At 36.8% G+C, this 21,730-nt stretch overlaps 1 protein-coding gene across 1 annotated transcript in view; it reads left to right on the forward strand.

The window, feature by feature from the left end:
* PCSK5 (proprotein convertase subtilisin/kexin type 5) overlaps positions 1 to 21,730 on the forward strand; it is a 175,844-nt gene that overhangs the window by 50,993 nt on the left and 103,121 nt on the right. Inside the window, exon 3 of the mRNA XM_079331357.1 lies at positions 2,165 to 2,278. Coding sequence (XP_079187483.1) covers positions 2,165 to 2,278 — 114 coding nt within the window. The remainder of the gene's footprint in view (positions 1 to 2,164; positions 2,279 to 21,730) is intronic.

A 21,730-nucleotide genomic window follows, 5' to 3' on the forward strand; every position in this document is an offset into this window, starting at 1 on the left:
AACATACTCATATGGTTAATCCCTTCAGCAAAGGGTGAATCAAGATAACAGTAAATATTCCTACAGCATAGGAGCTTGAGACCCCTCAGTCAGTTGAGCATGTTTCTGGCACTGAGACCCAAATCTCTTAATAAGGCTTGGAAAGTGGATTTGTATAAGCCCTGGAAGTCATGGTTGTTTTTTCAGAGCAGTTGAAGTTATTTTATTAATGACTGCTAAATACTAGTAACAGAATTGGTGCCCATGGTCTATGGCAGTCCAGGCAGGTGGGGAGTCAGAGACCAAACAGAACATGGCTTGGTCCTGGTTTGTGATGTGTTGGGAGGTATGGGCTACCTGTAGGAAAAGAAGCTTTGAAGAAAAACAAGCTTCTGTTTGTGAAGGTCTGGAAAAGAAGGCATATATTAGCAGCAAAAGTCAAGAGAACAGGGTTCCTTATTCAGTTAAAAATCTGTTTTTTCTTGGATGAGAGAGCTAGTTAAGAGGCTTGTTGATCCCAGTTTAAAGCAGCCATTAGGTTTAGTGCTTACCAATGTCTTTTTGACTCAACTTTCTTTGGCCTTTGCCCAGACATACTTTGTGTATCCTACAGGCCTCCAGACTTGGTTACACCATCAGCCTGAGACCCATTAGCTGTCACCTCCTGCAGGGGACACCTGGATCCAGTCAGATCTGAAGGGAGCTGTGAGCTCTTGTCACATAGTGGGGGATTTCAAATGTGCTGGAAGAGGAGACAACAAGCATAGAACCAGAAAGCAACTAATGATTGCTCCTAGAAGATTTAGCAGAGAAATGAGTTTCAGTGTCAGCTCCATCTGATAGTCTGTGCTCTTATGCTGCATTTAGCCTCTAGAAGAATAGTTTTGATCCTGAAGTTAGTTCTCAGGAAGAAGAAAATTTAATTTCATCCAGTCTCTATAAGGACTGTCCTAGGAATCCTCTCTGGACAAATTCAGAGATGTCTTTCTACCTTTTTTCCTGACCAAGAAGTAGAGGCCAGAGCACTATGGTATGTCTGCCTAAGATTTAAAGTTGTGTTGTGAATGCACAGTAGAGAGATTAGCCTGCTAAAGGAAAATATTAGTACCATCTCTGACCAGTGACAAGCAAATATGTGAGCTGAAAGTAACTCCTTTGATATATTTGTGTGTTTGTGTGCATACACAGATATTCAAATAGTACAAATAAAAGGTGCAGAGTTGGCTGTTAGGAGAAGATGGCTGTCTTGCTTGGAGAGATGCAAATTGAATTTTTGTTGTAATATCACCTGAAACAATTCAGCGGAAATATAAGCTGCTATATGTGTGTGAATATATCGTGGGCTTTTTCTGTGGTTAGTTCATATTATTTGCATTTGTTGAAACTAGCTCCTATTTAGAATAGCTAATACAGAAATAGCTGCAGAGTCCTCCCTGCTCTGAGGCTGATGTCACTTTTAGTGTCACCTTTGGATGTGTCATGAATCTTTGAAGAGGTGTCAGACAGACAAAAATAACTTTAAGAATTAGATTTTTTAACCCTTACATTTCTTTTCCTGTTTCAAGCTCATTTTTGTGTTTGTTTTAACTAAGGCTTTACTCAGTATCCAGCTATTTCTCACAGGGGAGTGCTTAGTCTAAAATAAAATTCCAGAATGCCTCTCTGAGAAAATCTTGACAGGGAGTCACTTAAAATAAAGTTTAATTTGCGGATTTTTTTTCTTTCCAAGTGGTGAAGGTGATTTAGATATTTGTCTACAAGCAAAACTTTTGAATATATATTAATGTTTTTGTTTTAGGGAAGAGAAAGATAATAATTTTTTTAAAAACCCCATTCTTGAGAAATTCAATTAATTCCTTTTTGGAATATGCTGTTAGATGAGTAAGTCTGATAAAGAAAAACCTGAAAATAATAGTATTTAACAGCTGATAACCAATGAAGTCTGTCTTGCAGGGTTTAAGCAGTTAAGGTAGATTTGTAGCACTGGCTAAATTGAATATAATTAAATATTCCTCAGTGAGCAGTATGTCAAGGTGATCTACACAGTTTCAACTGCCAAAATGAACTCTTTAATATGACATATGCCTTGGAGTATGGTAATGAAAAAAAATCCTAAGATTTTGCACATTTCTTGATAATCTCCACAGAACCGTAACATTCTCCGTATGTTTTTTTTGGTTGGCAGGTGGAGTGGATACAACAGCAGGTGGTTAAAAGAAGGATAAAGAGGGATTATAAACCTGGTGGTACTCAATCCACTTATTTCAATGATCCCAAGTGGCCAAGCATGTGGTACATGGTAAGTACATGGAGGGTCATTGGCTCTGTTTCATGCAATGTTTAGTTGTCTGATTTGATATTATGAGAAGGGACAGAAGAGTATGTTTAGGAAAAAACAGATTTGGGGTTTTTTATGTAACTAATAAAGGTCTGTAAACTCCTTACAAGTATTACAAAGAATTTCTGGTGAGCCCTGCAGTAGGAAACATTTATTGGTGCGTTCATTAATGAATTCTTCCTATTGCAAGATATCTTATTTGTTTTGAGCTTTTAGCAATGAGAAAGGAAGCAACTTAGCCACAATTTGTGAGAACCCACTTGTATTTAATACCTAATTCACTGTCCCCAACATAAATGTGTTTTGTCCTAAAACAGAAGAAGAAAGCCCCTAACACTGACCATTCAGTGTTATAATTACACTCTTTTTAATAATAAACAATTTCATGGTTGAAATAAATTGTTTGCTTATGCAGTTTCCTGTCAGACAGAAGTTGTATTTTTTTCTTTTAAAAAAATTTTTGATTTTTTTTTTTTTAACCTAATAATCACAGTTAAAGCCTGGAGTGAAACTTTATACTGATGATGTTTTTAAAAATATTCTCATTTTTGCCAGGTGAAAATATTAGGATTACAGAATGGTTTGGGCTGAAAGAAACCTTTAAAGGCATTCAGGCCAGCCTACCTTTCAATGAGCAAGAACATCTTAAACTATATCGAGTTGCTCAGAGCCCTGTTTGACCTGATGTTGAGTGTTTCTGGGGATAGTTCACCTACCACATCTCTGGGTAACCTGGTCCAGCATTTCACAACTCCCCCTGTAAACAATTTCTTCCTTACACCTAACCTGAACCCACCCTCTTTTGGTTCAAAGCCATTGCTCCTTGTCCTATAGCCACAGGTGATGGTAAATAGTTTGTCCTAATTTTTCTTAATGATCCCCTTGCAAATATTGAAAGGTTGCAGTAAGGTCTCCCTGGAACATTCTCTTCTCCAGGATAAGCAATCTCAATTCTCTCTGTCTATCCTCACAGGAGACGTGCTCTGATAATAAATAGAGCAGTTGCCTCTAATTTTATCAGAAAGATAGCAATCTCTAAAAACCAGCTGTGTAGTCTAGCCACACTACCTCACAGCTGTGCCACAATTGCCAGTCTAATACAGAGCAGATTGTCCAACATCAAATGGACTTCACTGTTTCTTTTGCACAACTTTCACAATTTCTCATTTCTGTCCCAGTGGGAAAAAATTCTCACTTTCAGACCCTCTGCAAAGGGACTGTTCCTGACTGGTTGCATTTACATCCATTGATTAACTCCATGTATTTGCAACATCATTAGTGATGGTGGTTTTATGACATTTTGTTTAAAGAGATCAGTAAAGTATTCGTGGCCATGCTGTTTCATAAGGGAGAACAGCTGAAAATAAGTGAGTGAGTTGGCTTCAGGACTGACTTGGGACATAAAAAATATCCTCATATGACTGTGTTTGTGATTGTTACTATAGCTGCTCTTGTTAATGTTTCTTAGCTTTGTAAGGTGAAGGGAAAAAAAATGAGTTCAAGGTTGGTTAATGGTTTCAGTCATTCCAGCTATGCTGGAAGAGTTTTTAGGTCATTGGCTGCAGACATGTTGTTGAGAAAGTAGTAAGAGTAACAAGAAATTACTCTTGAGTAATTTCTTGAGAAAGTAATGAGTAAACTATCATACAGAGATTTGCATTTGGATTAACAAGTAACTTCTTTGTAGGTTAAGATTGATACCTTTGCCCCTTGAACTGGAGCAATTTCTAACAAGGCCATAAATGCAGTTCAGATTTGTTGACAGAAGTCCTTTTATTCAAAGACTTTGTCAAGTCATATCTGATTAATGTTTTTCCTCTCCAAGGTTTTTCTTCACAAGTACCACTTGTAATTTTCATTTTTTAGGCTAGAAATAATACATTTTTGTTTGTTGATATTCATGGCAAAAAAGTTACAAGAGAAAATCAGGCATTCTTTCTCTTTTGAGCCATCACAGCATTTAAAAGGAAGAAAAGGTTATTTTCTTCTGACTTCACTCCCCCAAGGGGGAGTGGGAAAGTTGGAAAAAACCAAACTTCTTAAGCATAACTTCTGAATCTTGAGGCATCCATGCTTAAGAGTAAAACAGAATATTTTTGTAGACTAATTAGCATATGAAACTTTACCAGTCCAACTGTTGTTCAAAAGTGACCTACAGAATCAGGTCCAGTTTGCTCAGAACAAACTGATATCAAAGCAAAAAGATCCCTAGTTAACATCCTTTTCAAAATTTTGAGTCACAAGACAACTACATCCCATATGCCATTCCCAGAGCTCAGCTACCTTCATACCATCATGTTAAATCTAATAAATGTCTTCTCTTCCACTGGTGGTTACAAAATAACCTGTTGGCCACTAACTGGATGAATTATATACAGTCAGTTTGCTGATTTTGGCTAAAAGAGGTTGAAGTCAGCTGTTCTGTATTTTTTATTTTTGCTTAACTTGGAGCTAACAACAAAAAGTGTCTTCAGAATGAGGTGGCTTTGTGCCTAATCAATTTCAATGTATCTGCCAGTTGTTTAAATGAGTTTCTTTATCTTGTCTGCATAGAAGGCTATAGAAAGTAGATATGTTGATATATATTAAAAACAAGAGGAGTAAATATATATATAAAAAAAGAAATATATGCAAAATTGTGGTTAATATAACTAACTTTAGCAGACTTCAGTCAGAGGACTGTTGTTGTTAACCATTTCTTTTTGTTCTCCACTTCAAGAGGAGCTTTGTAGTGGTAGGCTGAAACTGGAGTCTCAAAAGCATAGGAGGCACAGCTTTCTGCAGTTGTAATTTACCTGTGAGGGTTTTTGAATTTTTTTAAAAACAGAAAAAACATATTAGAAAAGCATAATAAAAACACTTTTTTTTTTCAAGAATTTCTGAATGCATACTCAAATAGAAGTCAGTAAACCTAAGAGAACATACAATGCCTGACTGTGCTGTTTCTCCAACAGATTATGAGAATTAGGTTCTAGTTCTGTGGGCTTTTCACAAAGCTGGACTGAAAGGACAAGCAGATCAACAAATGCTGTGTGTTCTAGGGTGTTCAGGGTAGAAGAAGATTATAGCAGTGCCAGCAAGGCACAGTAAAACCGTGTGACTGAACTGTAGGGAAATGAACGTTTACCAATTACTTGGTGAATAATAACAAAGTAATTTATTGATTCAAATAGCAATGTAATATTGTTGCACAATTACAGATGTAGAGTGATGTACTGAGGTTGTTAGAAAGCTGTTGAAGGTAAAAAGATTTGCTGAGAAGCTTCATTAGTCAGTATTGGTCATCAATCAGCACATTTATTGGTATATTTCTCTGTAAGATTTCTGATATAAACAGGTGAAATGTAATTTATATTGCAATTTTTAGCAATATTTAGCACACATACAAGCTGGTGTGTGCTAAATTACTTGCATCTAGGCCTTGCTGCCTTGAGCTCCAATGCAGAAACCAGAACCCTGGGAAAATTGCTCACTTTTCACTTTCAGTGAGGACTGTGAAGCAATCACTGCTTTGAGCTTCAATGAAATGTCTGGTGAACCCAGTTTACTTCATTTCTTCAGAAGATTTCTGCAGTGTGCTACACAGTGTTCCAGTTACAGTTGTGAGTTCCCAAGTGAGCTGTGCAGGCTCACAGGGAGGGACAGACCCTTCTGCTCTGACACAATATAGTTCACTCTGGATGGCAGCCAGAATGGGACTAATAAACCTTTATCAGCAGTGAGTAATGTACATTTCCAAACGTCTTGCAGCCATGGAATAAGGTGGAGGTGATGAGTTAGACTGGGGAGTTGCCTCACTTACACCACTGATGAGATCTGTAGGGAGTTGTCTTACTTTGTGCCTCTCCTCCCAGCTCAACCAAGTGGCAGAGCAAAGTAAAAGATTTTACATCCCTGGCCTTGCCATTAATGAGGACAGCTATGGTGGGTGGGACTGTGAAAGAAGACAGAGGGACAAAGGAGCCTGGTGAGATGGGCTGGAAAGAGGCGAAAGAAGAAGGAGAGGTCACAGTGCATCTGAGTGCTGGCCCAGGTCTGGGGAGGCAGAATTCAAGAAAGAATTTCACCTGCCATATGCTAACACCACAGCTAATGAATGCATGTCACTCTCCTTTACGACCTCCTAAAAGTTTGTTTGAGAGCTAAGGAAAAACCTCACTCTCTTTTTATTGCTGTCCCAAGAGCTGTTCTCTCCTTTCCTCTATGGAGTAGAAGTGTTCTTTCTGAGGTGGAATGTCATGCTTGAAAGTGTTTTGCATATTTTGTAACTTGGTTTGGTTGTTTCATGCACTTTCATACCTTGGGTTTTATTGCATGTGTTCTGTAAAGTTAGAAGATGATCTGTGACCTAACTTCAGCAGAAGTGCTGTTAGAAAGAACCACTCTGCCTGCCAAACATTACCTTGCAAATCTACATGTGGAAACATGTATTTTGTTGATCTCTGCGGACAAGGCAGAACAATAGCATGAGGTCAAGCAATACACAATATGACCTAAATTAATTTCCTTTTGGAAGACAGCAGCACATTTTAAGTAATGAAAAGCCTGTAGAAGTGGATTTATTCATGTCTACTGAAAAGGGATTATTAATGGAGATAGTTTAGCAAGATTAGCAAATAGTTTGAAGACAGATAGACTAGATAGGCTTCTTGGTCTGTTCCTTTGGGATGTTCCGTTCTGGCTCCTAGATAAGCACACCTGTAAGTGCCCAGGAACACAAAATGGAAGCCAGCATCATCTGGGGGTTGTGCCAGCATTTTCACTGAAGCAAGAAGCAATACCAAAATAATTTCCATGCTTGCTTTGGGAGAGCTTTTCCTGTGTGTCAAAGATTTGGTAATAAATCATATAGCAAAATCACACATTCCTCTGCCTACTGACTACTGTGATTGTGTATTCAGAAGCAGAGTATCCACTTCTATCTTTACATGATATATTTAAATGATTTTGTTTTTTTCTGGGCAGCAACTGAGTCACTTTAAGAAACTGTAGGCACTTGTCTGTATAATGATCTTCGTGAAATATCATATATGTGTAATACTGTATTTTCCTGCACTGTCTTTTTCTGAGTAGTTTTTGCAGTTAGTAAGGAAATAATAATGCCTCAAAATCTTTGCTGAATTTCTAATGATGTTTGATAAGTATTTGCTTTTAGTTTTTGTATGTCATACTGGGGCACATTCTGGCATATTTCAGTTTTTATCTTACATTGCACTTCAGCAGGAAAATCACTGATGTATGAAGGGAGATACATAATTACCTTGAAGTAATTTTTTAAATTGTTTTGAATTGTTTTTCCTCTTTACAAAGGAGAAGGAATCATTGCTTTCTAAGAGCAGTTTTCCAGAGCAACTGCTTAGTTAACTATCCACTTCTCAGATTTTTAAAAATCGAAATCAGATAATGTCAAATAGCAAAACAATTTCTTAGCCACATAGTACTGAATACTCTATTAATTTACTGAAAAAAAGAAGAGGTAATATAAAAAATACTGGTTTGATTCAAACTTTATGTCTTGTTTTGCTGTTGCTTGCATCCTAAAATTCCAGATATTTCAGGAAAGGTGTATCTACTTAACTAATATTTTACACATTTTTTCACCTAAAGAACTAGCATCAGAAATGCCAAAATGACCAGAAGTACACAGCCACGGTGTGGAATTAATTCTGTGACTTGCTTTGTCTTGTGGTCAAATTTATAAGAAATTAAATAGTGTGATGTGTTCAGTTTGCCCTCATCAGAGGCATACTTGTAACTTATGAGACTTCTAGAAATTTCTGACATAAACAGTTCCTATATTACTTCCCAGTCAGGAGGCAAAAATTAAGTGTTATGCAAATGTAAGACAATTTACTAATCATTCGGTATATAGGATCAAGGAAAGTCTGGATAATGCTTTCAGTCATATTATTTGGTTTTAGGTACTATTGTGAGGGGCAGGAAGTTGAATTTAATAATCCTAGTGGGTTCCTTCCAACCCAAGATACTCTATGATTCTTTGAGGAGATCTTGATGTGTGTCAAAAAAGGAAAAGGAGAGCAGTATTTAGTTTTAGGATGTTATGTCTTGTCCCAGTTGTTAAAAATCAGTATGCCCCTTTTAACTGGAGACAGATGTCCTATAGACCCCATGGAATGAGGTCATCAAAACTCCAGATTTCCAGATTCCTGCATCTATGTTCAATTGTGTCTTCCTGTATATATCACATGAGCAAATGTTGTGACTAAAATTTCCAGTTTGCAGAGCATCTTAGCTCTTGCTGAGCCTTTTTCAATATTAATCCATGGTCCTTTTTTGTCCATGTTTTTAAAAAACCCACAAAGCACATTCAGGCTGCTCCCTTCTCCTCCCAACTACAGAAGAAGCAAATGCATGGAGGACAGACACTTCAATAAAACGCTGTCTGCAGTACTTCATTAAATGCAGGTCACCCTTGGCATTACTTTTAGATAATTCAGATGTAATGAAATCTCTGCTGTTCAAGCCTGGTGGATAGGATTTTCATCTCAACCAACAAGGAACAGACAGCAGGAGAGACTAACAGTAGAGCAAACTCTATCAGTGCTGTTTTGGAGAGAAGTCCAGCAGCTCTTTGCACAACTGCATGACTTTAAATACATTTTGATGAAAATTAGCCTGAAAATCAATTGAGCATTTTGAATAGGAGACTAACAGCACAAGACTTCGAATCTCCTCAGGGAAAGGCAGATAGAACTTTTTAGCAAATATTCCAATTCCAATATGTGGAGCAATACAGGCAATATCTGTGCTTGCTCTTTTGCTGAGAAGATTATAAGTTCTGCAGAACTTTCTGTTTCAAAATGAACTAATTTCCAGCTAACAGCAGAAAAGAAGGTAGTCAGGGAGAAGAAGTATGCAGGAGTGAAGAGCCTCAGTTATCCCTGAGAAATGAAAGTATGAATCGTTTAAGGTGTTAAAGCTACTTTTGTCTTACCCTTTCTATAGAGATAGAGCTCACGAAATCATGAGCACCATGCCATTTAAGTATTTTTCCTGTCTTCATTGATTTTTATATGAATTTCTAACAGAACTGTCTTGGGTTGAAGGACATGTATCTGCCAGTAAAGGCAGAAGCTTCTTTTTGAAATGGAGAATGCCAACCCCCTCCCTCCAAATTATTGTAATTTTGAAATTAAGGGGCTCTCAGGCAAAGATATGGGAATTAGGAATAATAATTCTTTACTAGGAAGATTAAAATAGAAATGCAGTGTTACAAAGAACAATTCCAAAAACACTGACAGAGTCAGAATACAACCTGACAGCCCATCAGTCAGTCAGGGTGTTGGTAGCAGTCCCATTCAATGGTGGCTACAGTCCCCCTGCAGTGGCAGATGTGGTTCAGCTGGAGCAGTGCTCCTGTGGAAGGTGCAGTTTTCCTCTGAAGGTCCAGGGATGATGCAGAAAGGTCCATCTTTCCTCAGGAATCCAGTGGAAAGCAGGAAATTTGCTGTCCAAAATCTCAGTTTTTATGTGGGTAGGAAAGGCTTGGCTCCTGCCCTGGCTGGAGCATCTCCCAGTGGGATGATGGAATTTTATCACTCACACAGTGGGACTCAATGGGCCAGCAGCAGATTATGTCTTCCTGGAGGGAGGATGGGTTGTGGAAAAGATAAAGATGATTGCCCCAGCTGGTTTTAAAGCAGGCCCATTAGCAGATAGTATGTGCCACAGAGATAAGGGTCACTGCTCCACCTGGCTTCAACAGGTGGTGATAGAATACACATTTCTGGCCACATCAATCCAACACAAGAACAAAGTAAGTTATTTTCAGTTTTGAAAAGTTTGAAACTGTATTAAACCCATGTAGTATAAATAAACACAGTGACTTAATGAGAAGCAGATATATGATAGACTAAACATGAAGTGTATAACAGAGTTTTCCCTCTCATCGTGTCTTTTGGTCAAGACAGTTTATTAATAAACAGTAAACTACTGCTTGGGAGTAAAAAACTGCAGGTTTGGGTTTTATGAATATCAGCTCCTAGTCATACAATTACATTTGGAGCCAGAAATCCCATTTAGAAAAAAAAATAAAAATAAAGAGACAGAAGTTAAGCAAAGAAAAAGCATTTCTGAAGTTACAAAGCAATCTTCTATAGCCTGATTTAAGTTTTAATCACTTTTTCTTATTATAAGCCTCCTGGTCTGGCTGAAAGTAAGCTGTTGAGTAAAGTTTTTTAAATGCAAGCTTTCGCATGCTGCATTTGGATGTTAATATGATACCAGCTGCTGAAGCACTGCAATCCACATACCCTTTATTAACTAGGACCTCATCCACACAAGAACTGAAATGCAGATTAAGAAATTAATATAGCCTACTTAGAAAGTGTTACATCCTTTACATCTTGGTAATGAGTTCAGTCTGCTTACAGAAGACATGATATTGAAAAAAACATCTAAATTCTTGTAGACCACTGAATTTATATTGAAGAATCAAGACCCTTTTCTGATGATGAAATTTTCCAAGACAGCATACAAGCTTGAGGGTCTGTGTTCACATTCTATTACCAACAGTATCTTTGCCCCTAGCTCCTCAATCCTGTCCCCATCCTTTGCATCAACTCTTATGACTACCTGAACTACAGAGAAAAAACAAAACAGCAGACAAACAAGCAAACAAAAAAATCCCAACCAAAGAAAAAACACCAGGAAAAAACTCAGAGTAAAGGAATGTGGATCAAAATTTTCACTAACAACACTGAGGAGTTAAATTGGTCCAGGTTTCTTGATGATCTTGACCCTCAGTTTATGGTAGCTATCCTGATAGTTTTGACTTAATTATTAGATGTATTTGCTACTCTAACATGGTTGTGCTTTATAAAACATTGCCTCCTGCAATTTCTCTGCTCCCTCTCCAGATTGGTGATGGAACATTACACGAGAGGATGAAAGTATTCTGCAAGTGAAAGCATTATTCTGCTTTGTGCTCGTTCTTTGAATATGTTTTCCAAACACATGATAACATTGACCCATTGTCATTTCTGAAAGGTTCCTACCTTTTAAAGCCACTCAGACTGGGCATGAGATGTGGTCTGCTTCCACTGTCTGGCTGCTGCTGCTTCACCAGTACTCAGAAATTTCAGGTGTTGACCTCACTGCATGAAGCAGCTTTGATCTTGTTTGGGACTTCAAACACAGTGATACCTGAAGACCATATTGTACATTGTGTCAGCTATAATCACTGACACATTCTGAGGACTAATTCAGCATTTCTTCTTCAGAATTAATCTACATGGGTGGCCAAACCCACCTTTTAAGCTTGGTTTGTTACTATACCAAGGCCTGGAAAAAATCTTCAGTGGTCTCAATGTTTGAATGATTCACAAATAAGATTTGGTCTAATATGAGAAATCAAATGATGCCTGAGCCATGCATCTCTTTCAATCTCCTGGCATGTAGAAATTCTATAGTGTGAGTGTGAAGGGAACAGAGGTTAAGACCCATGTTGCCTCCAGGCAGCAGAGGTCTCCTAATGCAGTCACATTCTGTGGGAAAGGACAGAGACAATTTATACATCTGTATATGCATTTAGATTAACACCCCCCCCACAAAAAAATCCAAAAAACCCCTCAAAAAACCCAAAAAAAACTCCTAAAACCAAACCAAAACAACAAAACAAAACAAACCCCTCCCCCCAAAAAAAAACAAAAACAAAAAAAACCAACAAAAAACCCCCAAAAAAACAAAACCAAAAAACCCCCCCTAACTTACCAGTTATTCTAAGTTATTTTTCTTGTGGGCATTTGTCAATAGGGATACTACTAGAAAATGGATTCATGAAGGAAAATTCAGTCAGAAGGGATGTGTGCAGTGACAATTCCCCATTTCTTCCTTTGGTGGCAAGGGGATGCTAATCACACTACATGCAGTTGTTCATTAGATTCATGTGTTGTGTTGGGAGAGGCAAGAAGAAGAGTATTTATTGTGGATTGAAAAGCTCTCACTTGGAATACTGTATCCATGTAAAATCCTGGCATCCATCAAGTGAAAGATGATAGGATAAAGTGGCTAAACAGAGAGAAAGTGGCTAAACGGGGGAAAGAGCAGCTTTTTTGGCCATTGGTAATAATAAAGAGAGAGCACTTTGATTATAAAGTGCTCCCTGTAATGATGTTGTTGGTGAGATTATGTGTAACAAAGTGTACAGGCATGGGATGGGATCTCATGTGCCCCACTGGAAATAGACATCCACCTGAATGCATCAAGGACAGATTTAAACATATTCCTAAACTTAATGTATACTTCAATGTTCTGTTGACTTTTTTCAGCGTCCTGCTAAATGGCTCAAATTTTGTGTTTTAATAAGACTGCCATTTCATTAGTTGTTTTGTGGATTGTTTTATGTAAAATGCTCTGTTTCTAAAGAAATTGATGAGGGTGTCTATAACAAGGCTGAGATGGATCTTCAGTTGAATTAAAATAAAATTATAATATTTGTTATTATTTTTAATTTTATTTATTATTATTGTTGTGTGGTACTTATCAATGTTATAAAATAAAACCAACTTCTTGCCTTTTTTTAAAAACCTTTTTTCCTTGAAAAAAAAAAAAATTAATACCAATAGTAAAGCAATCACACAAATCCATATTTTTCTGTTTTAATACAATACATATCAATGTAGTGATGCTTAACAACTAAAATTTCAAAAATTTATCTCCAGAAATAATTAAAAATATGTTTTCAAAATTTTATTCAACTTCTTTTCAAAAATGTTGTCACCAACTTCTAAATGTAGATGTGTTGCATTAACTTTGACATAAAATAAACACTGTTGTTTTCAGAAATCAGAGTGGCTGGGTGAGGGTGGGCCTCATTTCTAATTAAAATCAACTCAGGAACATAATTCTGGTTGAGTTCAGTAAGAACTTTCATGAGCAGATTCACAAACAGTGAAATTAATTATTGCAGTGCTGTAAGTCTGCTGGACTTCAATAGGAACTTTCACAAACACAAGAGTCACCAATAGTGTAATTGGAGCAACAAATTATAAATTCTTTTAGATTGGCAGTGATAAATGCTCTAGACCTGCAAAATATGAGTGTACCTTGTGTGTGTACTGTGTGTGCCATACTAGGTATTAAGTATTCCTGAGTATATTCCAACTGTTGGAGATGCAAAACTCAGCCAAAGAGGTGTCCCTGCATTTGGGGAATGAGCAAGCCCATTTACTTATCTGCAAAGTTGTTATATTTTCATCCTCTGCCCTAGAGGATTTCAAATACTTTTGATACTGAAAGTGAGACCAGTCAAATATTCTGTAATTTACATCATAAATGATGGTGCTGGGCAGCCACTTTATATTTAAATGAAATATCATATTAAGGGTAGCTCAGAGATTACAGAGTATGGGTATTGTGCAAAGGTGGAGCAGAAGCTCCAAGGTGAGGGCATGAGTCCCTCTTCACCTGGCTGATGGCAGCATTAGGGGTCATTCTCCACCTGATAACCATCACTCCATCAGCAGGCCATTATCACCTTAGCCACACATCTCATGGCATATCTTATAGCTGTAGCCTTAATTCCTGCAAGATGTCAAAAGGGGAAAAAGTACAAAACAACCTCATTTTAATGTCTCCTGTCAGTTCTGTGCTTAGATCCCCACAGCTACTCATCTGTGAATGGGTTTTGAGTGGCTTACTGCCTCTCCGAAGACATGTCAATAAATTCCTGCTCATTGAAGAACAGTTTGAGCAGATGACCTTTAAAATCATCTAGTTGACTTTGACATTTTTGCTTAGCATATTTAATTGAGATTTAGTCATAGTTATTAATGTTTCTGTGTGTATTTAGAGTGGAGTTATTCATGATATGCTTATATTTAAGCCAGCACCCAACTGTATAAACTGAAGCTTCCTCTCAAATTATTTGAAGGTAGTTAAAAAGCAGAAAAATAGATTAGTTCTTGCATATCATACTTCTCACTCATGCTTCAGTGGAGTTCCTGACATAAAGCTACATTAGTCTCACAGAAATCAGCACCAGGATCTGAAGTAATTTGGTTAATTCTCCTTTGGTTTGATTGAGCATTGTCTTGATTGAAAATCTTACACTTTCTAGTTGCATGCTTACCTTGTTAGGCCGTTCTTTACTAGATGAAAGAAATATTTCCCCTTCAAAAATATAACCATATTAAGTTATTTGCATTCTGCTGTCAAATCCTGTCTTTACCCTCTCAGATAAAATAGGTTCTTTAAGTTTGTTAAGACTCACTGCAAATTGTGTTTACACCACTTATTTCAGACAAGAAAACAGGCAACAAGTCAGTGTTCATTCTCCAGTAACATACTCTGTAAAACCTCAATACTAGGCACATGCATGTATCATTTCAGAAATATCATCATTGCTGTCATTAAAAGTGTCTTAACCCACTTTTTGCTACCCCACTACATAACTATCAAAGAATAATATGTAGCTTCATAGAGCATCTTTTTGAAGCTGTAGGTGACTGTCTACCTTAGATTTTAAATCCTTTCAACTATAACTGGGTTTTTGTAGACTCACATTTTAAGCCTCGTACTCTTAATTCTATAGACATAATTTTTTGTATGATTGTAAAACTGTTATGAACACACTGTTTAAATAGGTTCACCTTCATAAGTGATCCAGATCACTGTCTGTTGCTCTCTGTACTTTCTGCTCCACTAACTTTTCTGTCATCAGATTTGCTGTATAAGAACATAGTTCTAGCTTTCATGAACTACAGGTAAACAGTGGAGCCTCTTAAGATTTGAGACTTAATAATTGCACATGATAAGTAATGTTTCCTTAAACAAACTGTATGTTAAGGAATCATAATGGATTCAAAGTACAAACTGATATCTTCTACTAGCTTCCTTATGAGTGCATATGTTTAAGTGCTTACAGATTCATACCATGTCTCTAATGCACCTAAAGGTCTCATTACAGTTTTTAAGGAAGCAAAAACATTTTTGAAGCATGGTTGTTTTCATGGTAGAACATGGAGAAACATAGTTTACTGGAGGTATATTCTATTTCCCTGTAATTCCCCCTTTTACTTGGCAGAACCTTTCTAACTTTGCAACGTATTTTTGCACATTCATTTTAAAATCATATTTGCATTCAAACAACAGACTCTTTAGGAGAAACAAAATAAAGAGGGAAAAGATGATGCATTTACAACTCTATTTGAAAATAGAGTAAGCTGAGATAAGAAAGCTAACTGACAGGAATTGTAGAAGATAATGATGGTAGGAATGACAAGGGAGAGAATTCAGAGAGTGTAATAACAGGTACAAAGAATATTTTGTAGCTGTAATACCAGAAAAAGTGGTGGACAGAGAAATTGTCAACAATCATAAAATTAAACTCATACCTTTAGTTTACTTCTGATTCTATTATTTTTTCCTTCTGGCAATGCTCTAATCATAACTTTCTTTAGTACTTTATTTTCTCTGCAGACTTTCTGGATTTGTAAAGATATCAGCAAATTCTGAAACAGTTATCATGAATGGATATAATTTCAGTGCAAAGACTGCCTTATGCACAGTATAAGCCAATAGTCATGAGTATGATTTTCCTCTATTTGTTGTTAGACAAATTATATTTGATGTGCATAAAAGGTGCATACACTGAGGTTGTAGTTTTTCTGTTTAGAGGAATACATTCCTATAGTATTAATTCAAAACTTTATTCTCAGTTCCATATATTCAATCACTTTATTTCCAGCTGGGAGAAGTTTCTTTATAGCACTGCTGAAATCAATGGAATCTGTGTCTTTAATGCTAAAGTCAGGATTTTCTTAAGCAGCAGCTCTCCAAGACCTTTAAAGCTCAATAGACATCAGTCTGTGTCCAGTTCTCCATAAAAATAGTGCTTTCAAATGCACTGGACTTCTCCAGAGCCCTCCTCCAATATCTATGTTTTCTGAGATAGCTTGAATCCTTACAGTCTGCTGAGATTTCCTGTTTTGACAACGTTTTTACATTTGTTATCTGTTTTGCACAGTCTTTCTTGCACAACTGTGTCATGAACCTCTGGACTAATGTTCTCCAGCAGTGCAGAGGAACTTCAAAATTTGATTGTCTTGAGTCAAATTTCCTGAGACAATAACAAGAATAATTGTGTGATACTTCTTTATCTTATGATAAACTTTTGGTGTTTCTTTATTGGGTTTTTGTTGATGTTCTTGAGTAATTCTTCCTTTTCCTTCCCAGGCCCCCCTAGCTTCTCTGGGCTAGTTCTCTCATTTATGCCAGATGATCTCAACTGCAAAATATAACTATCCACCCTCTCTATGGTTTGACCTTATCTTCCCAGGTTTAATTTATGCTGCATGGGCCTGGCATTCATCAACCCTAGCACACTGAAATGGTGAAAAAGCCTACTGATGCTTACAGCACTTAATTCACTGTAGCCAAGCTAAAATAGCAGCCCTTCATCTTAGTCTTCATCTTTACTATTATTTCACAGCATGCATTTCCAGTGTGACATGGAAAACTTCTAAAGGCTGTTTAAGGAAGGTGTGAAGTGATTTTTGTACTTGTGTCTCAAGAGAGTAGTTTCATGATCCTAAAGTTTGTCCTCTGGCAAGTTGTATTCTCTTCTGATATCTCCAAATAAATAATGGACCAAGGCTGCAATAATCTGATGGCTTTTATGGTTCTTAGCATGGATGTTTATTCCTGGACTGAATGCAGTGTAAAACAGTTTCAGCCTGAGAAACACCACATTGCATTTTACATTGCTAGTAATGGAATATGGGGTTCTCTTCATATCCTGACCTAAAAGTGCCCTGTATTTCCTACTTGCTTTTGTTTCTTGAGAAAGAGTAGGACATGTATCTTTCCTTCAGCCTCCTAGACATGTCCTGTCATCTCACATCACTCCCTCCCCTTGTCCCTCTGTCCCCTCCCCCAGGACATCCAGCCATTAACACCAGATGTCAGCCTCATGGATCAGAGGCACCAGACCACAACATAAAATAGACAAAAAAGGACTGCAGCAGTGCAAGAGTCATTAAAAATTGCATACAAGCATTCAGTCAACATCTCTTCATCATTTTTCTTGGAAGTTCTCTTGTTCCTGCAAGTTCATAACATTCTTATAAAAGGAAGTTTCCTGGTCCATCCTATACCAGTTCCCTGCCCAGCCCCAGCTTCCCAAAATAGTATATTCTTCTTAAACACCACTCTTCCCTTTTCACTGTAAAATGAAAAAAAGAGGGGAAAGAGAAGGAAGTGGATTTGTGTAAGCCCAGGCTCCTCCCACTCATCAATCAGTTTCTTGGAAGGTCAGTGCTTAATTGAAGCCATCTGCTCAAGGCCTTCTTTCCATGCAGTTATTTCAATTTTGTAGCATGTTTGCTCAAAGTCTGAATAAAACCACCTAAGTCTTCCATGCTTCTTAACAAATAGGTGCAGAAGCAGTGGTCCTTGACTTGAAAACAGCTTAAAAAGTAAATTGTGAAGAGTCTGTCTTTAGTACTGTGGCAAGAATCTTTAGCAACTTATGGGAACTATTTTAAAGCAATATTTATCATCTCTGATTTTAATAGTTTTCTTCAAAATAATGAAAATACCAGGTCTAGCTTGAGAGAGAGAGAGGAAGGGAGAAATTTCATTTTACTAAAGAACTGCAACTGCATGAACTGATGCACAAAAAAAAAAAGCATCTTTGGACTTCCTGTAAAACTGCCATATTTTGCTTTCTTTTTTTTTGTGATTTAAAAAATGTCAATTAGAAAGATGAGTCAAAGACCATGTAAAATGGTAAAAAAGAAAGGATGTCTCTGTGAGGAGTCATTTGTCCTTTGTGAATACTGAATCCCCAGGGTTGATTTTGTGCCACTGAGGCTGTTCTTCTCACATATTCTGTATAATTAGTAAAAGAAGTTCCATGCTTTTTTTTTTAATACACAGGATTTTGAACAAGGGAAAATGCATTAACTTTAGATCTTCTTCCTGGCTTTTTCATGCTAAGTAGGCTAGATGGTATCAATAGTAGCAGCAGCTGTAGCAGTAATTCATTGTACAGTGATCTTGAGAGAATGTGGCTGCATACAGACATACATTTCAGTGCATGCTTCTTTCCTTCTGGCATTTTTTGGCAGTAATCCCAGGAAATTGTTTTTGGGTGTTTGTTTTTTTTTTCTCTCCCTCTCTGCCTGAAATGTTCTGCCTGCTATTCTTACACTTCTCCCAGTGCTTCACAGGGAGAGTCCATACACCTTTCAGCACATGAGCAGTAATGCAAGGATATTCAAGATGCACCAGGTCTAATATGCCATTTGTTATCATCTTTGTTGTTGTTGTTGCTGTAGTTGTTCTTATTTATTATTATATTGTAGTGAACCTTTCACACTGGTTTTAAAAAGTTTTTAAATTAAGTTTTTCATATTTGCCTCTTAGTGGAGGTGGCAGAACATGTGCAATAACCATAAGGTGTTTTTAGCTTTTCTTTCTTGGCCTTGAAGAAACTTCTCCTGTTGCCTTCTCCTCTTTCTGGGAAAGAAAGAGGACTGCCAAAACAGTGTCAGATGTCCTATTGCAGACACAGGTAGGAGCCATGTAGGAGGAGATGTTAGAGGCAGTTGCAGCTGGGAGAAAAAGCTTTGCTGTCTGAAGATCTAGAAGTAGGGGAGCTTCCTACTCCTAAAAAGAGTGCAGTCATCAGCCTGTGTGAAATGGGCATAAAGGGCTTCCCTCAATTAATCCCTCTTTAAGCCAGACACAGTTTACAGAAAAAACACAAGTACTGATTTTAAAAAGTAATGAACTTGTCTTTAACACAAATTTAACACAGTATGAATTACTCTATTTGTGTTAAGAATAGCATGTTTGATCATAGCCAAAAAAATAACATTTATGAACTCTTTAACTCCCAAAAATATATGTAGGTTTGTAAGATATCAGATCCTCTTATGAATACAAGAAGCCCTTTCATATTGATTTTCTGTTCTTCTTCATTGCTTAAAGAGGCAAAAAATAACATATGTCTGTGATTGTTTCATTGGCCTCTAAGTATATTCTTTGTTAATGAATCAGTGAAGCTTAAGAATCAAATTCATCTCTAAAGTAAATTAACTAAACTCTCTGAAGCTGCATAAGCAATAATTTGGAATTAAATATTTAATATGATGCACTTCTGAAATGTTTCTGTTGATACAAGTACAGATTTTTTTTAAAAAGTAACAATTTAGTGAAGCATGACTCCAGAAGTTAGATAATACTTCATGGAGCATAATCTTGTATTTGAGGTTAATCAGGCTCTATATTATCTGCCTTCTTCTTCTAGATCTTGAAAATACAGTGTGCAGCAACAATCAGAAATTACTTAAAGATATAACTCAGAAGGAAATACTTTCTGTATACAGTTAGCAAGTGCTATTTATCATGCACTAAGTATCAGATTATGCCTAATAAAAATAAAGATGTGCAAGTATTCCTCCTTCTAAAAATTCTTTATTGATAATATTTTTGGTGATAAAATAATAATAAAAACCTGACAAATGCTTTAAAAAAGAAACATTATTTTAATAGTCTGTTTAGAAAATGCAGCTTTCAAGTACTTACTCTTGGCTTCTTGGAGAAGCCAAAAAGTCATTTCAGTAGATCACATTGTCTTATGCCCATTTTAATAAGCACCCTAGCTTTCCAACTCTCTTGATTACTACCTTGCATGCTTCTTTCATTCCCCTTTAAAATTGGATCACCTGAAAAGTATAATAAAGATACATTTATTATCTTTTTTTTTTAGCAGGAAAAGAGAGAATAATTGGCAAGTTTTAACTTAAAACTTTACTTACCCTGTACCTCAGAAAGCTGAATGTAGTATTAGGATGACTGCTCTGTTAAAAAAAGCTTATGGCCTTTGCTGCCTGTGCATTTTCCTGAACCAGTGTAGGAGATCCAAACGCCCCACATTACATTCCCATCACAGATGAGGGAGATAGTCCCTTCTTAAACTCCAGAGAATGTCAGAATCAGCCCTGTGTGTCCCCTTTTTTCTCTGCTTGTGTTGATCAAGCTCAAGCCATAGGTCCTGGACTGCCCTTCCTCCACGTGTGATCTTGCACAATTTCTGTCCTCTCCACGCTCGCAGGTTAGTAGCTGACAAAACCCTCTGATGCAGATTCTACTATTTTTGCTTCTGTCTGTGCCAAAGACCTTTTCACTGCAACTCTAAGGAAACCAGACTTTGCTGTTGTTGCTGCTTTTGTTCTCAGTACCCCGAGTCTGTCTTTTCTAATCCCTGGCTGGAGTTGGCATTTCAGAGCTTTCCCATGATCAGAAATATAGGTACTCTAAATGAGGTCCAGAACTTGCCAGACTCACAGTTGGTATTCAAAACTGTGTAATTCTGATTAGCATGTTGTATTTCTCTATATCCCTGTAGAGAAAGACTAGATCTTGCCAAATAATTCCTTGTAACTCAAAAACTACAAGAAATCAGTGCAGTGAAGTCATGAAGAGTTACAGAGGGCACAGTATGCCATTTCTGCAAAACTGCACTTCACAGAATTACAAATTTTTGTTTCTGCTCTGTTTTTGTAGACTAATAGGCATTGCTAAGCAAGAGAGAACATAATTTTACAGTTATTGTTCTTGTAATTTGATTTTCATCTCTGTAATTCCAGAATGTTTTGATCATTGATATGTTCTTGATATTTCAGTTTAACTATTCAGTTTTATTTCTGATCCCTAACTGGATATACCAAGACTCCAACTACAAAAATTAGTGTAGCAGAGACATTAAGATAATGATAATGACCATAAGGTAGTTTTTAGAGAATTTCAGAAAGTGACCGTGAGAATCCATGCCCATGTCAGATGCTGACTGCAACAGGCAAACTTCAGACAATCTTTCTAATGTTATGTCTGTTAATTAGGAAAAGACAGGCTTGCAAAATGTCTGTCTGAAGGTATCAAAGATACATCTGGAATAAGATGTATTTAATCTTTTTATGCTCATGCTGAATTTCAAGTATGGGAGAAGTTAAATATTTGAATTTTTTCATGCAATAGCCCTCCTTCTTCTATGTGAACTTCAGAAGTTTTTCCACCCTGTACATGGTTGCTATTAAATACAATTGGTTGTACCATTAACATTTTCAAATTAAACAATCCAAAGAAAAACATGACACTTATAATGCCCTTTAAAAAATCTCAATAAAATTACTTTAAATAACTGGGCAAGAGTTTGTTTACTCCTTTTGATGGTATTCTCCAGGCTGTGGATGAAAGCAATGTATGTTGAAGTAGTGCCCATTTAATACAGTTATCTAGTCATGGTACTGATGCAGGAAATTAATGAATTACTTTATCTGTTTTGAGAGGCAGAAAATACAATAGAATAGTCTATTTTGTACCATTTCTTTGAAATTCAGATAACAATAGTTCAAGGGTTGACAGATTTAATAAAAGCTTTCAATC

The sequence above is a fragment of the Erithacus rubecula genome (assembly GCF_903797595.1).
Source record: "Erithacus rubecula genome assembly, contig: SUPER_Z_unloc_3, whole genome shotgun sequence".
Lineage (NCBI taxonomy): Eukaryota > Metazoa > Chordata > Aves > Passeriformes > Muscicapidae > Erithacus > Erithacus rubecula.